General features: G+C 40.8%; 1 protein-coding gene across 1 annotated transcript in view; it reads right to left on the bottom strand.

The window, feature by feature from the left end:
* nbeaa (neurobeachin a) overlaps positions 1 to 15,893 on the bottom strand; it is an 861,601-nt gene that overhangs the window by 608,695 nt on the left and 237,013 nt on the right. The window contains exon 24 of the mRNA XM_060826144.1: positions 12,845 to 12,998. Within this exon, the coding sequence (XP_060682127.1) occupies positions 12,845 to 12,998 (154 nt within the window). The remainder of the gene's footprint in view (positions 1 to 12,844; positions 12,999 to 15,893) is intronic.

Here is a 15,893-nt window from a genome sequence, read left to right as displayed (position 1 = left end):
TCCCCGGTCCCCAACGCCTTATTTTCACTATGGACATCCAGTCCCTGTACACCTCCATCCCCCATCACGAAGGACTCAAAGCCCTCCGCTTCTTCCTTTCCCGCCGCACCAACCAGTACCCTTCCACTGACACCCTCCTTCGACTGACTGAACTGGTCCTCACCCTGAATAACTTCTCTTTTCAATCCTCCCACTTCCTCCAAACTAAAGGAGTTGCCATGGGCACCCGCATGGGCCCCAGCTATGCCTGCCTCTTCGTAGGATATGTGGAACAGTCCATCTTCCGCAACTACACTGGCACCACCCCCCACCTTTTCCTCCGCTACATCGATGACTGTATCGGCGCTGCCTCGTGCTCCCACGAGGAGGTTGAACAGTTCATCAACTTTACTAACACCTTCCATCCCGACCTGAAATTCACCTGGACTGTCTCAGACTCCTCCCTCCCCTTCCTAGACCTTTCCATTTCTATCTCGGGCGACCGACTCAACACAGACATCTATTATAAACCGACTGACTCCCACAGCTACCTGGACTACACCTCCTCCCACCCTGCCCCCTGTAAAAACGCCATCCCATATTCCCAATTCCTTCGTCTCCGCCGCATCTGCTCCCAGGAGGATCAATTCCAACACCGCACAGCCCAGATGGCCTCCTTCTTCAAGGACCGCAGATTCCCCCCAGACGTGATCGACGATGCCCTCCACCGCATCTCCTCCACTTCCCGCTCCTCCACCCTTGAGCCCCGCTCCTCCAACCGCCACCAAGACAGAACCCCACTGGTTCTCACCTACCACCCCACCAACCTCCGCATACAACGTATCATCCGCCGCCATTTCCGCCACCTCCAAACGGACCCCACCACCAAGGATATATTTCCCTCCCCTCCCCTATCAGCGTTCCGCAAGGACCACTCCCTTCGTGACTCCCTCGTCAGATCCACACCCCCCACCAACCCAACCTCCACCCCCGGCACCTTCCCCTGCAACCGCAGGAAATGTAAAACTTGCGCCCACACCTCCACACTCACTTCCCTCCAAGGCCCCAAGGGATCCTTCCATATCCGCCACAAGTTCACCTGTACCTCCACACACATCATCTATTGCATCCGCTGCACCCGATGTGGCCTCCTCTATATTGGTGAGACAGGCCGCTTACTTGCGGAACGCTTCAGAGAACACCTCCGGGCCGCCCGAACCAACCAACCCAATCACCCCGTGGCTCAACACTTTAACTCCCCCTCCCACTCCACCGAGGACATGCAGGTCCTTGGACTCCTCCACCGGCAGAACACAACTACATGACGGCTGGAGGAGGAGTGCCTCATCTTCCGCCTGGGAACCCTCCAACCACAAGGTATGAATTCAGATTTCTCCAGTTTCCTCATTTCCCCTCCCCCCACCTTGTCTCAGTCGGTTCCCTCAACTCAGCACCGCCCTCCTAACCTGCAATCCTCCTCCTGACCTCTCCGCCCCCACCCCACTCCGGCCTATCACCCTCACCTGGACCTCCTTCCACCTATCCCACCTCCATCGCCCCTCCCCCTAGTCCCTCCTCCCTACCTTTTATCTTAGCCTGCTTGGCTCTCTCTCTCTTATTCCTGATGAAGGGCTTATGCTCGAAACGTCGAATTCTCTATTCCTGAGATGCTGCCTGGCCTGCTGTGCTTTGACCAGCAACACATTTGTTAGCTATTCTCAGTCCACTGGGACCTCACCTGTGGTCAATGCTCCAGCAATTTGTTCCCTTGCCTCACTTAATATTCTGGAATCTGGGGACATATCTATCTTAACATTTTGTAAGATACACAATACCTCATTATTTTAATAGCACTTTTCATTTTGAGTTTATGGTGTCCAAATAGATTTTTCACCAGCTTCTCTTTGACCTTTCGCTGATTAACTTCTTCCACCTTGAGCTTGAGATTCAGATCAGATTAATCTCCTCTATTCAGGTGACAACTTGGTTATGAAGAACATCTAGTACTTTGTACGCCCTACACTGGAGAGTTGCTTGCATCATATCTTTATCACTAAGTGTGATGCCCTATACTATGCCATTGAACTTCTGACCACTATAAACAGTGTTTTATTAAGCGAGACCGATATTTAATAACATTGTGTCACATTTTTGCCAGTATAACTTGAAATTTGTGACATGCCCATTGACCTAAATGTATGCATGCTAAAGTGTTTGACCAGAGCAACTTAATTCCCAAAGGAAAACTTTGATTTTATCTAATGCCAATAATACTTCTACCTCATTTTTTTGTCTCTGTTTTCTTTACACTTTTGCTTTTTGTGGCTGTGTCCTGCTTTAGCACAATTTCTGAAAGTAAACAACTTTCTTACAATAAAAGTAATTTGGTTTTAAAGCTAGTGTTATGCCTGACTAGGCTAGTGTGCTGGAAATCAAGCCTCGCTATTCCTAGAATGATCACAGTAGTTAAAATGTTTCATAAAAGTATGCAAAATTCCCCAGTTGTTTGATCGAGGTTGACAGAAAGCACAAACCAGATCTTTGCACTTAGCAAGAATTATTGTTTATAGCAAGTTATGGGAATAATTTAAACTAGTTCAGCAATGGGAGGAACATAGGCTGTTAGTACAATCGGGACAAGGCAGACTTGAATAAAGCAACAAAGGTAGAGAAAGTTCCACTTTGGGTTTCAAGGAAGTAAAGTGAGCTGGGTGACCTATACTTTAGTACTAAGAGTGTTAGAGATAAGACAAATGGGGTACGATGTGGAATAACATGTGGAACTGTGATGTTGTTGCCATCACAAGACATGATTGAGAGGGGGGCAGGACTGACATCTCAACATTCTATGGTATCTGATCATCAGGTGGGACAGATGAGGGTGTAACTGAGCATGTGGTGTTGCATTATATGTAAGGGGTCAACTATGCATTAAGGTAAGATGATATATTGGAAAGGTTTTCCAATGAGGCTTTGTGGGTAGAGCTTAAAAATAAAAAAATGTCAGTCAGGGAGTGTGTTATAGTCCCCCAGTTAGCAGGCAATACAAGAACAGATATGTAGACAATTCTGCAGGTGCGTAAAAAATAATAATAGGGCAATTAAAATTCTCCAAAATTAATAGGGATAGTCATAGTGTAAAGTGTTTAAAGGGGTAAGATTTCTTGAAATGTATTCAGGAGAGCTTTTAATATCGACATTTGGAAGGTCCAATGAGGGACAGAGTGTTGGACCAATTCTGGGGAACAAATCCAGACAGATATTGGAGGTGGCAGTGGTAGAGAATTTTACGGACAGCCATCATAACACCAGATGATTAAGTTTATTATGGAAAAGAAAATATGGACTTTAAAATTGGGTTTTGGACTGCAGGAAGGCAGATTTTATCAAAATAAGGCAGTACCTGGTCGAAATGGATTGGGAACAGCTATCTTTTTAAAAATGTATTCATATTTTTGTGGGATGTGGGCATCATTGGCTGGTCAGCATTTATTGCCCATCCCTAGTTGCCCTTAAGAAGTTGATGGTGAGCTGTCTTCTTGAAACAAGGCAGTCCAACTGCCATAGGTTGACCCACAATGCCATTAGGGAGGGATGTGATACTGTGGGCAACATTTAACATTGCATGATGGGAAAAATTGATCAATTCTCGAGTTATAATACAATAAGTTAAAAGACAAAAGGTCAAAAACAGCTTTTAGGACCAGGATGAATGTAAACAAATTTCGTAAGTTTGATAAAACTTGAGTAATCTTTTTCACAGCTCCTTTTCAATTTCGAACGGCAGATCTTGGCCCAAACAAAAGGTCCATAAAATAGAAAGAGTTATGGAATGGTGCAAATTGTTAATTTTTTAGACTATGGTTCAGTGTTACAGATGACGCATATTTCATGATAACATGCAATTGCTCAGTATATTTTCAAGTATATAATGTGTTCCTTTTCTTTTGTAAAAGCTCAAAACTTGGAAGGGAAACAGGGAATGATCTGGATCCCTCTTCTTTCCAGTCTCAGCCAAATTGCTGCAGTATTTCCAATGAAGACTGATTACTGTCATTTCAATGGACTTTTAAGCGTTGTTGATTTCTTTTGGTCTCACAGATTCCTGCCAATTAAATTTGGTTATGACAGGGAATTCCAGGCCATAGCAACAGTGAAGGTACAGCTATATATTTCTAAGTCTGGATAGTGAGTGGCATGGAGGGGACTTTGAAGGTGGTGGTGTACCCATATATCTGCTGCCCTTGACCTTCTAGATGGAAGTGGTCGCGATTTTGGAAGGTGCTGTCTGAGGATCTTCTGGCTAATTTACCTTTGGGCAAATCTACAAAAGAACAGTGGGAAGCATTCAAAATGGAATCAGCAAGAACACCAATCCAGCATGTTCCCTTTTGGGAGGAGTGTACAAGCAACAAGCCAGAACACGATGTCTAGGAATATTGAAGGCTGGATAAGGAGGACAACAGAGGCACTTAACAGATTCAGAGGGAGCAATTCAGCAGAGGCCCTAGTGGAGTATAGAAATTATGGAAGGAAATTTAAGAAAACAAATTTAAGCAAACTTAAGAAAGAAAGCAAAGATGGGGTGTGCAAATACACAGGTGGGTAAGATTCAGCAGAATCCCAAGATATTCTACACATATATAATGGGTAAAGGATGCCAGGGAAAGAGTGAGGCACATTAGGGAGCAAGAGAGAAATCTGTGCACAGAGCATGGACATTGATAGGGTGTTAAATGAGTATTTAATGTCTGTCTTCACTTTGGATAAGGAAAATGCATGTAGAGAATTCAGGAATAGGGACAGAGGTTCTTCAGCAATTGGACATACGGAGTGAGGAAGTAGTGAGTTTCATATGGACAGCGAAGAGGGTTACCTCAAATTACAACAGGATCTGGACCAGATGGGCCAATGGGCTGAGAAGTGGCAGATGGAGCTTAATTCAGATAAATGCGAGGTGCTGCATTTTGGGCAAGCAAATCTTAGCAGGACTTATCCACTTAATGGTAAGGTCTTAGGGAGTGTTGCTGAACAAAGGCACCTTGGAGTGCAGGTTCATAGCTCCTTGAAAGTGGAGTCACAGGTAGATAGGATAGTGAAGGCAGCATTTGGTATGCTTTCCTTTATTGGTCAGAGTATTGAGTACAGGAGTTGGGATGTCATGTTGCGGTTGTACAGGACACTGGTTAGGCCACTTTTGGAATATTGTGTGCAATTCTGGTCTCCTTCCTATCGGAAAGATGTTGTGAAACTTGAAAGAGTTCAGAAAAGATTTACAAGGATGTTGCCAGGGTTGGAGGATCTGAGCTACAGGGAGAGACTGAACAGGCTGGGGCTGTTTTCCCTGGAGCGCCGGAGGCTGAGGGGTGACCTTCTAGAGGTTTACAAAATTATGAGGGGCATGGATAGGATAAATAGGCAAAGTCTTTTCCCTGGGGTCGGGGAGTCCAGAACTAGAGGGCATAGGTCTAGGGTGAGAGGGGAAAGATATAAAAGAGACCTACGGGGCAACTTTTTCACGCAGAGGGTGGTAAGTGTATGGAATGTGCTGCCAGAGGAAGTGGTGGAGGCTGGTACAATTGCAACATTTAAGAGGCATTTGGATGGGTATATGAATAGAAAGGGTTTGGAGGGATATGGGCCAAGTGCTGGCAGGTGGAACTAGATTGGGTTGGGATATCTAGTCAGTATGGACGGGTTGGACCGAAGGGTCTGTTTCTATGCTGTACATCTCTATGACTCTATGGTAGGGAATCTAATGGTGAAAATTCATATGAAGAAATTAATCTCCACTTGAAGAGGCAGGGTTTGATCAACGATTTTAAATATGACTTTGCCAGAGGGAGGTCATGCCTACCAAATTAGATTCAATGTTTTGAAGTGATCATGTGGGTAGAGGAGAGTAGTTCAGTTTATTTGAATTTCAGCGAAGCATCTGGATCCATCTTCTTTCCAAATTAGAAGAAAAGTGGGTGGAGGGATGTATGTTTGTGGATGACAGGAAGGTTAGAACATAGAAAAGTGCAGCAGAGAACAGGCCCTTTGGCCTACGATGTTGCGCCGAGGTTTAATCCCAATGTAAAATATAATAACTTAACCTACGCACCTCTCAATTCACTGCTCTCCATGTGCCTGTCTGTCCAGCAGTTGCTTAAATGACCCTAAATGGTCAGATGGTTGACAGTGAGGACGGAAGTCTTAAGATGTAGGAGAAAATGGATGATTGGACAGATGGACAGATCATCGGTAGATGGAATTTAATGCTCTGGTGAGGTTACACACTTTGGAAGCGATAACAAGACAAGGGAGTAGTTAATGAATGGCAGGGCATTAGGTTGTTCAGAGGAACAAAAGGATCTTGGGGTGTTTGTCCACAGATCATCAAATGCAAGACAAGTTACAAGGTAGTTAAAAAGGCATATGGGAAGCTTGCTTTTATCAATCATGGCTTAGATTATAAGAGCAGAGAGGTGATGTTGGAGCTGTACCAAACTTTGGTTAGGCAATAGTTGGACTACAGTGTATATTTCTGGTCTCCGTACTATAGGAAGAATATGATTGCACTGGAAGAGATGCAAAGGAGATTCACCAGGATGTTGTTTGGAATACAATTGTTAGCTATGAAGGTAGGCTAGATAAGCTCAGGTTGTGTTCTTTAGGGCAGGGAAGGTTGAGGAGTTACTGTATGAAACGTGCAATACTACAAGAGGCAATGGTAGGGTGGATAGAACGTAGCTTTTTCCTTTCATTGAAGGTCAATAGCAAGAGGCCGTAATTTTGAGGCAAGAGGCTTAGAAAGGATTTGAAGCACTTTCTTTTCAGCCAGGTGGTGGTGGAAATCTGGAATGCACTGCTGAGCAGGATCGTAGAGACAGGCAACCTCACAACCTTTCAAAAGTACTTGGACGAGCACTTGAAATGTCATAATATTCAAGATTATGGGCCAAGTTCTGGGAAGTAGGACTTGTGTAGGTTTACAGTAGAATTTGGTGCGACAAACCTGATGTGCCAAAAGCCCTCTTTTATATTGTACAATTCTACAAAATAGATTGTAACTACAGATAAACAATTCTGCAGCAGCAACATATAATCTATTAGTTAAAACTCTAATCTCCTTATAAAGTTTCCCCTACAAATATTGTCAGACACAAAGAAAAAGTCTGGGTTATATGGGCAGATGTGAAGTGTGAAACAGCAGTTCAACTGTCCCTTTCCACAGGGTTTTCTGAGATGATCCTTTGGTGTGACAGAACCTGCTGCCCCTCAATTTTCCACCTCCAGGTACTTTCACTTGTTTGTAGGTGGCCCAAGATAACTGGTTTACACTAATAATGTCCCTGACTTAAGACAACTTCTTCCTTGATCAGAGGTTCAATAGCTTCTTACTCTTACTAAACATATTGCTCACCCACTTAGGATCCAATCACAAAGTTATTGACAGGAAGAAGGCCTTTGTCATTAACAACTGGTGTCTACTATACAGACCAATCAACAATTTGATGACCAAATCACCCTTTGGTGAACTCCATTTACTCAAACTCATTTAAAAATAACCTCCCTTCACTGCTTGGATAAACAGTAGCGTGAAGTCGAAAAGTGTGGTGCTGGTGCTGGAAAAGCAAGGCAGGTCAGGCAGCACCCAAGGAGCAGGACTGTCAACACTTTGGAATTTTCCTTATGAAAGGCTTATGCCCGAAACGTCAACTCTCCTGCTCCTTGGATGCTGCTTGACCTCCTGCGCTTTTCCAGCGCCATACTTTTCGACACTGATCTCCAGCTCCTGCAGTCCTCACTTTCTCCCAAACAGTAGTGTAAACAATTTTTTTTTACAATGCATGTCAGGATCTTTCTTTTAAAAAAAATGTAGTGATCCTTTCCATAATCCATGGTTTTAAAAATTGTCCTTTCCGCATTTCAGTTTACAATCAAGAATATAGAAAAATAAAAATCTAGAGCCTTTATACCAGGCACTGTTTTTGTTTCAAAACATTGGCAAAGACTTATAATGTTTGGCATCTATACCACTCACTGCATTGGCTTAACAAATTTGACTTTTGTAGTTACGTAACTGAAGATGAACATATTTTGTGTATCTCCTGTGTCAAGTCTTTTCTCCATCTAATTGAATTGTTTTGCTTCTGAACATAGAATCATCACAGAATCTCTACACTGTGGAACCAGGCCATTTGGCCCAATAAGTTCACACCAACCCTCCAAAAAGTACCCCACCCAGACCCATTCTCCTACCCTATTGCCTTATATTTCCCCGGACTAGCGCACCTAGCGCCTCTGCATCCCTGAACACTATGGGCAATTTCGTATAGCCAATTCATCGTCTTTGGACCGTGGCAGGAAACCAGAACACCCAGGCAAAACCCAAGCAGACATGGGGAGACTGTTTGTGGACTTTGCACAGTCATCAGAGGCTGGAATCAAGCTAGATCCCTGGTGCTGAGAGGCAGTGCTAACCCCTGTGCCGTTGTGTCACCCACATCTGCTTCACTCATCACCAGAATGATTTTCTCTAGAATTGTCTTCTTTGGACTATAATAAATCTGTTCCTACATAATGCCTACAACATTCAGGTTTCCTATGAACACTATCTTTAAGTCACCAGCAGCCTGCAGAGACCATTAATGAAATCAGGTACAGATTCACCTCAATACTGTTCTTTTTTATTAAATCTTGTCTTTCAATAATTTTATTAGTTCAGAGGTTGAAAAAAAATTACCCAAAGCTTTTAAAACCTCAACCTGGCTGTTGTTTTATTGATCCCCATGGCAAGCAATAACTTCAAATCTCCTATATTCCCAATCGTGCATAAAAGCAATGTTTACTTGTTCTGTGTCAAGTATGTTCTATAGCTCGAGAATAGTTTTCTCTGGGATGTCCAATTTTGTGTTTTATTTAGACACTCTGAAATTAATGCTTCCTGGTGTCATAGCTTTGTAATGTCATTGGCTACTTGATCTTTAAAGATTTTTTTTAATCAGCAGTGACAGTCGCTCTATTGAGCCTCGATGTTGCACTGAAGTGTCCAACCTGAACAGCTATAATGGAAGTTTTCCTGCACTTTACAGTTATAATGTAGCATTTCTGAAAAGACTTGGTGTTCAATCAAAGCACTTATTTCTTTAATGCTAATTTGTTTGAGAGACTTGGCTAGCGACTTACCTCACTCTGCACTCCTAGAATAGATAATTTCCCTCTCATTGCTTTCTTATGTTTCCTACCTCATGGTATTCACACACCGTAACAGCAATGCTTAATCAGAGTTGCAACGCTTTGAAAATGACTGCGTTGTCAGTTTAACTGCTGCGCTAGTCAATGCTTCTCCTATTGTATAAAGCGTTTTTGGTTTGACTCATGAAATCAAAGTCGTCTGGTTAGTTCACCCGATCAACTTAAACCCACAGCTGCTCTCACTGACCACTTCCTCCAAACGCAGCTACTACTTCCTCCTTGGGGTTGCAAATTTTTTCTGTTCCGATTCATCTGTCAGGTCTGAAATGCTACCAGTGTCATTCTCTGAAGTATTTTTCTGTGTTGCCATGAAGTTTGAGAGGGGGTTTTGCTGTTGTTAGCAGTTAGCAGTATCTGTTGTCTTATAAAGGCAATAATACAGTTCACAATGTAGTCTCACCTACATTGATGAAACCAAACGCAAGCTGGGTGACTGCTTTGCAGCAAAATAAAAGGAAAATCTGTTTCAGATCTTCAGCATCCGCAAAGAAAGAAATTACTGGCAGAGCTCAACAGGTCTGGCATCATCTATAGAAAGAAAGCAGACTTAGCATTTCAATCTGGTGACTCTTGATCTTGAGTAACTAGACTCAAAGTTAACTGTTTTCTTCCCACAGATGCTGCCAGATCTGCTGAGTTTTGTCAGCAATTTCTGTTTTTGTGACTGCTTTGTATAATATCTTCATTCTGTCCGTATGAACAAACTGACCTTTAGGCTGCTTGTCATTTTAATAGATCCTTTTGTGCCCATGCTATCTTATCCATTCCAAGCTGCTGCAGTATTTCAGTGAAGCATAAACAAGCTACAAGGACACCATCTATTTGCTACCTTGGACGAAATAAGGAGTTCAACAACTTCAGAACACGAATACATGATTACACTCCTTCTTCAGTTGCACCCACGCTGTTAATCCACTGGTCATGGATTCATTTAGCTCTGTCTATCACTCACTATTTGTGCTTTTTGGCTCTCAAATAGTCCTATGTTTAGGCTTCACCAGAAGTGGTTCATTTTTTTAGGTATGACGGGTGCTACTTCTGGCATGCCCAAATGCACTCTTCATTGGATCAACGTTGAGTCCCTGGTGTGATGGTTATGTTGCAGCAGGGTATGTGCTGGGCCACAAGGATGAAGATCATGACTGAACTCAAAAACAAAATCACCAAAGTAGGTCAGGGTACATGTTAGAAGGAAACATGAGCAAGCTCAGTTATGTGGAAAAATAAATTAACATAATGGACTTTACACTATTTTTACAAAATCACAATAAATAATGGAAATTATATTAACTTTAATGTTATGAATAAATCATCAAATGAAATTAGCCTCAAGTGAGAAGTCAAACAAAAGAATCTAAAAATATACTAAACATTAAAAAAAGACAGTGGACTAATCTGAAAAAAGTTAAGAGGAGGAAAGTTTAAAACTATGGCAAGAAATTGTTAACTGTGGAGAGTAATCCACAAGAGGAAAAAAAGCATTTAAGTCAGTCAAAAAGAAATAGAAGTTTGCAGAATTTCTCAGAATATTCCATACTTCAATATACACAATAAAAAGATTGAGGAAAAAATAATGTTGCATTAGCTAAAAGTGATGTAATAAATCAAATAGTAAATACATCTGCAAGAGTCTCTCTAAAGGGTGCATTCAAATGTCAATTTGGAGAGGCCAAGGAGTTTCTAAGAGCAGATGCATTTTCTGTTCTGCAGTGGGGTTTCTTTCCCTGCAATCAACAAATTCATAAAGTGCTTATAGTTTCATAAGATGCGCTAATGCTATAAAATTGGCCATTCTGCTAACCAAAATAAATTCAGAAAAACGCAGTATATTAGCGAATATAGGGGAAATTACTATGATCCTACGATTGTATTGTATTATTTTAAATTTAGCAATAGCATCACACAATTTCCTTGGGAATTGAAGCGTGCATGAATATTGATTGATTGATTGAGAGAGGATATCTGCTTCTCAAGTGATCAAAATACATCCAATTTCAAGATGTTAGTATTTGAAGTATCAGTGTATATAGCCATTATACTCGAGCAAAGCACAGCACCAGAGACAGGCATGTTCCACCCTGGAAAACTTCATTAGTTAAAAGTTCTTCTTTGTCAAGTCAGAGGACTTCTTCACCATAGAAACTATGTTTACCTTTTCTAGTACCTTTCCTACTGCAGTTGCCTTCTGAGGATGGTGCTGCTTCAAACTAAAAATAGCAAGCTCACTTAAGTTTGCCTCTTGCAAAGTTATCTCCATTGCTCTTTCTCAGAAAGAATAATCCTTTCTCCTCTTAGGGCCCGTGCACTCTCAGCTATCTCTAATATGCCAGCAAAACCAATAGCCAACTCCAGTACCTGTAAAGCTAAAAAAAGTGCCAGTGCTCCTTCAACCAACAGCAGCAGCCTCTTTCTACTGCTATGTCGGAAATTGTATGCGTAATAGATAAAATGGTTCAGAACATACATAATGTCATTGTCCTCAATAGCTAAGGCATAGAGCTTAAAAGCAGACAAGTGATACAAAAACAGTATAAAACATTGGTTAGGTGACACTAGAATATTGAGAGAGATTCTGGGATCCACATTATTATGTGGGATGTGATTGCACTGGAGAGGGTGCAGGGGAGATTTGCCAGGACATTGCCTGGGCTGGAGTGTTTTACTCATGAAGAGACAGATTAGATAAACTGGGATTGTTTCCCTGAGAGCACAGGTGACTGAAGAGGGATATGACTGAGACATATAAAAAAGGGTCATTGAAAGGAAGAAACTTTTCTCCTTGGTGGAAGGATTTATGATAAGGGGAAGGAAGTTTACTGGAGATGTGAGAAAAAATGCTTTCACCCAGAGGGTGGTAGAAACCTAGAACTCACTGCCTATTGGGTGGTAGAGATGGAAATCCTCATAATAATTAAGAAATATTTGCTAGATTGAGTCATACAAGGCTATGAGGCAAGTGCTAGAAGAATAGAATTATTATAGTTTTTTTGACCAACACAGACTCAATGAACCAGCGAGTCTTTTTCTATGCTATAGATCTCTATAACACTAAATTGTCTTGGCCTTAGCACTGCCAGTACATGAAACTATTCTAAGACCATCTTATATATGTTTTTGAATGAGAGCACCTCAGCCTTAACTGCAGTGTCAATTCCCTAAGGATGTCCATTGCTTGAACTTGCTTATGCACTTCTGTGTGCACCATTATCGTGCAATCAAAAATGAAAAATATCTATTATGATCCGAGTAATGAGCTTGTTAATGGATAAATTACATGTATTAAACAGGACAACAAGGTGATGAAAACCTTCAACATAGTTAATGAAATGATCAGCTCGAGCGAAATTTTATGCTGCAATAACCACATGGAATGCAGTCTAAGTGTTTGACTGCCAAATCTATTTATACAGCCATGCTATCTCTAGACCTCTGCATAAAAACTAAATCTTGATATTTATTAAAAGATCAACTTTACAATTACTGTATTACAGGGATTGTTTGGTTGGACTAAATTAGATTAACATAAGAATGACTGCCAATGCAAAATAAAACTTTACACTACTGTACAGACATTACTGATTTCAAAAAAGATCATTAACATTAAATCATGCTTTATACTTACAGAAGGGGAGGTGGCTGCTGATAACAAAGGCAAAATTCCACCACAAGCAATGATGATGTTGTCCACCATTTGAGAAATGAGGTGAATTGTATTGTGAACGAAAATAATGTTCTCATTGCTATTCACAAAATCCATCACAGACTTTGTAGTGTGACTGCAAAAGACACAAATTATGAAAATAATAATATTACTACTGAGATGCTCTTCTAAAATCATTAAATCAAGAGCCAGCAAAATAATGGCTTCCTGTTGTGCTCCAATTTCTCTAGGATGCTAATTACACAGTTAGCAGCAGTCACAAGTAATTTCAAGTAGTCTCTAGGTTAACCAATGAAATATGGTATGTACCCAAAGTACACATTTTCTTCCATGATTTAAGAGGGAATCTGGCAAGTATTGTCATGAAAATACACAGGACATCTGTTCTAATTACCAATTTCCATTATTGCCAGAATGTTTTTGAAGCTAATTTTATAACAATCACAGCAATTTATATTTGCATAGTACCTTTACAGTAGTAAAACAATCTCAAGGTAATTCAATTGATTATATTCAAGCAAAAATAGATGCCAAATTAAAGGAGGAAAACATTAATAGAGATGATTAAGTTTTAAGTGATGGCATCGAAGGAGAGGAAGGTGAAGAAATGTTGGTAATGAATTCAGTACACTGTTGGGCATTAATGGAGAAGAAGTGAGAAGGAAATATGCACAATAAGTAAGAGATAGAGGAAAGCAGATCCTTGTGAGTATTAAGGCTGGAAGAGGTCATAAGAACAGAAGACCATAAACATAGGAGCAAATGTTGACCAGTCAGAATCTGCTCTAACATTCAATGAAATCATGGTTGATCAGATATTTACCAACTCCACTTACCTGCCATTTCACCGTAACCTTTTATCCCTTACTTTTGTCTATCTCAACCCTAAATATTCTTTAGGGACCAGTCTTGACATCCCTCCACAGCAAAGAATTCCACTGATTCTCTACGCTCAAAGAAGAAATCCCTCCTCACTTAAGTGAAATGGGCAAATCCCTAATGCTACTATTGTGTCTTCTGGTCAAAGGGTCTCCCATAAAGGAAAACAACCTCTCAGTATCTAATCTGTCAAGCCTCCTGAGAATCTGACATGTTTCAATCTGATTGGAATTTACAAGGTTGAGAGACAATGACTACAGGCCGAACATACTCAATGTCTCTTCATAACAGTCTCTACATACATAGGATCAGCTTAGTGAACCTTCTCTGAAGGTAGATAAGGGACCCAAAACTTCACAGAATTAGATCCAACCAAGAATAATGTCTTATATAGTTTTATATTCTACTCATTTTGAAATAAAGGCCAACATTCCACTTGCCTTCCCTATTACTTGTTGAACTTGTACACTAACATTTTGTGACCTATGCACGAGGATTCCAAATCCTTCTGTACTGCGGTTCTTGTAGTCTAAATAATCTAATCCATCTAAATAATACTCAGCTTCTCTACTTCTGCCAAAGTGCATAACTTCACACTTTCTCACATTATATTCCATCTGCAAAGTCTTTGCCCAATCACCTAACCTGTTTATGTCTCTCTGTAGTCTTTATGTCATCCTCATCACTCATGTTCTTATCTATTTTTCTGTCATTCAAAAACTTTCACTTTCCTCATCTAAAACAATTATATATAATGCAAACAACTGAGAGTTTAGCATTAATCCCTGTCACACTTCATTAGCTATAGGTTGAGATCCTGAAAATGATCATTTTATCCCAACTTTGTCTACTATCCGTTAGTTAATTCTCTATTCCAGACTAATATACTTCCCAACATGATGGCACATATTTTAGGAAGTACCTTGTGTGCTGTACTTTATCTAATGCTTTTTGTGAATTCAAATATACGACATTTACTGGTTCCTCTTTATCTATCCCATGTGCTGTGGCCTCAAAGAATCCAAATAAATTTGTCAGACATGATTTCCCCTTCATTAAACCAGGTTAGTTCTGCTTAATTTTATTAGATATTTTTAAATGCTTTGCCTTTATCTCCTTTAAAATGGACTCTCACATTTCCCAATGACAAATGTTAAGCCAACAGCTACAGTGTTACTTTTTTTTTGCACCTTTCCCTTTTTGAATGGGGGTGTTATACCAACTGGATAACACCAACTGGTTGGTGACAAGCAGATTTAACTTGGATTTCTTAGAACGGGTTCATTGCAAGCAGTCCTGTGTTTGGGGTCCAGGACAGGAGCATACATCAAGACTCATTAGCCTGGGCATATGGCCCTCTGGAGCCCACTGTGATTCCACTGGGGCTGCTGAACATGCGCTGGGTCAGGACCCAGACCAGAAGCAGCACTGGTTTCTGTCCGTGACCCTGTCTTTGAAGGTGTAAGCACTAGACTAAAGACATATTTTGATTATACAGCTGATCAGCTGAGCTTGCAATTAGGTGTTTCACAAAAGCCAGAGATATTAAAATGCCACTTAATAAATACAGAGCTTGCTTCCAATCATGAACTTGATACATTCCTTGCTAAAAATGACCATGCAATGTACTTCTAACTAATGCAACAATTATTCAAGAGGATATTTGCCTGTCTATGCTGTGGTCACAAGGGAATACAATCACATATTTTATGGTGAATGGACTGCTGGTCAACAGTCCTTGATGTCTTCTTTCATAATTGAAAGTGTTAGCTAATGACATTAGACAAGGGGTTTCAAGATCAATGCCTGGCAATCAAAGACTAGGATAAAGCCAATACTTCATGGCAGATGGAATCATTGTAAGGGAATTGTTGAGACTTGACCATCTAGCCTGGCTCAATGATGGAACCTAAACAGTCAGCCCTTTCTGTGGAATATAGTTACCATCTGATTATAGATTGCTAACATGAACCTGGTACGTGGCAAGTAAATTTGCCCCAATGAGCAGTGTATATTCTAATTGGAAAACAGAATGTCCATCTCAATGAGTCTCTCAGTAGCTTTTGTTGAGATTAATAATCATTTAAATATTAAACAGGTTTGTAAATATGCCAGACACCCAACAATCCAA

This window comes from Hemiscyllium ocellatum, chromosome 6, assembly GCF_020745735.1.
Source record: "Hemiscyllium ocellatum isolate sHemOce1 chromosome 6, sHemOce1.pat.X.cur, whole genome shotgun sequence".
NCBI lineage: Eukaryota > Metazoa > Chordata > Chondrichthyes > Orectolobiformes > Hemiscylliidae > Hemiscyllium > Hemiscyllium ocellatum.
Note: the sequence above shows the minus strand (reverse complement) of the source record. Positions and strands in the feature narration are given on the sequence as shown.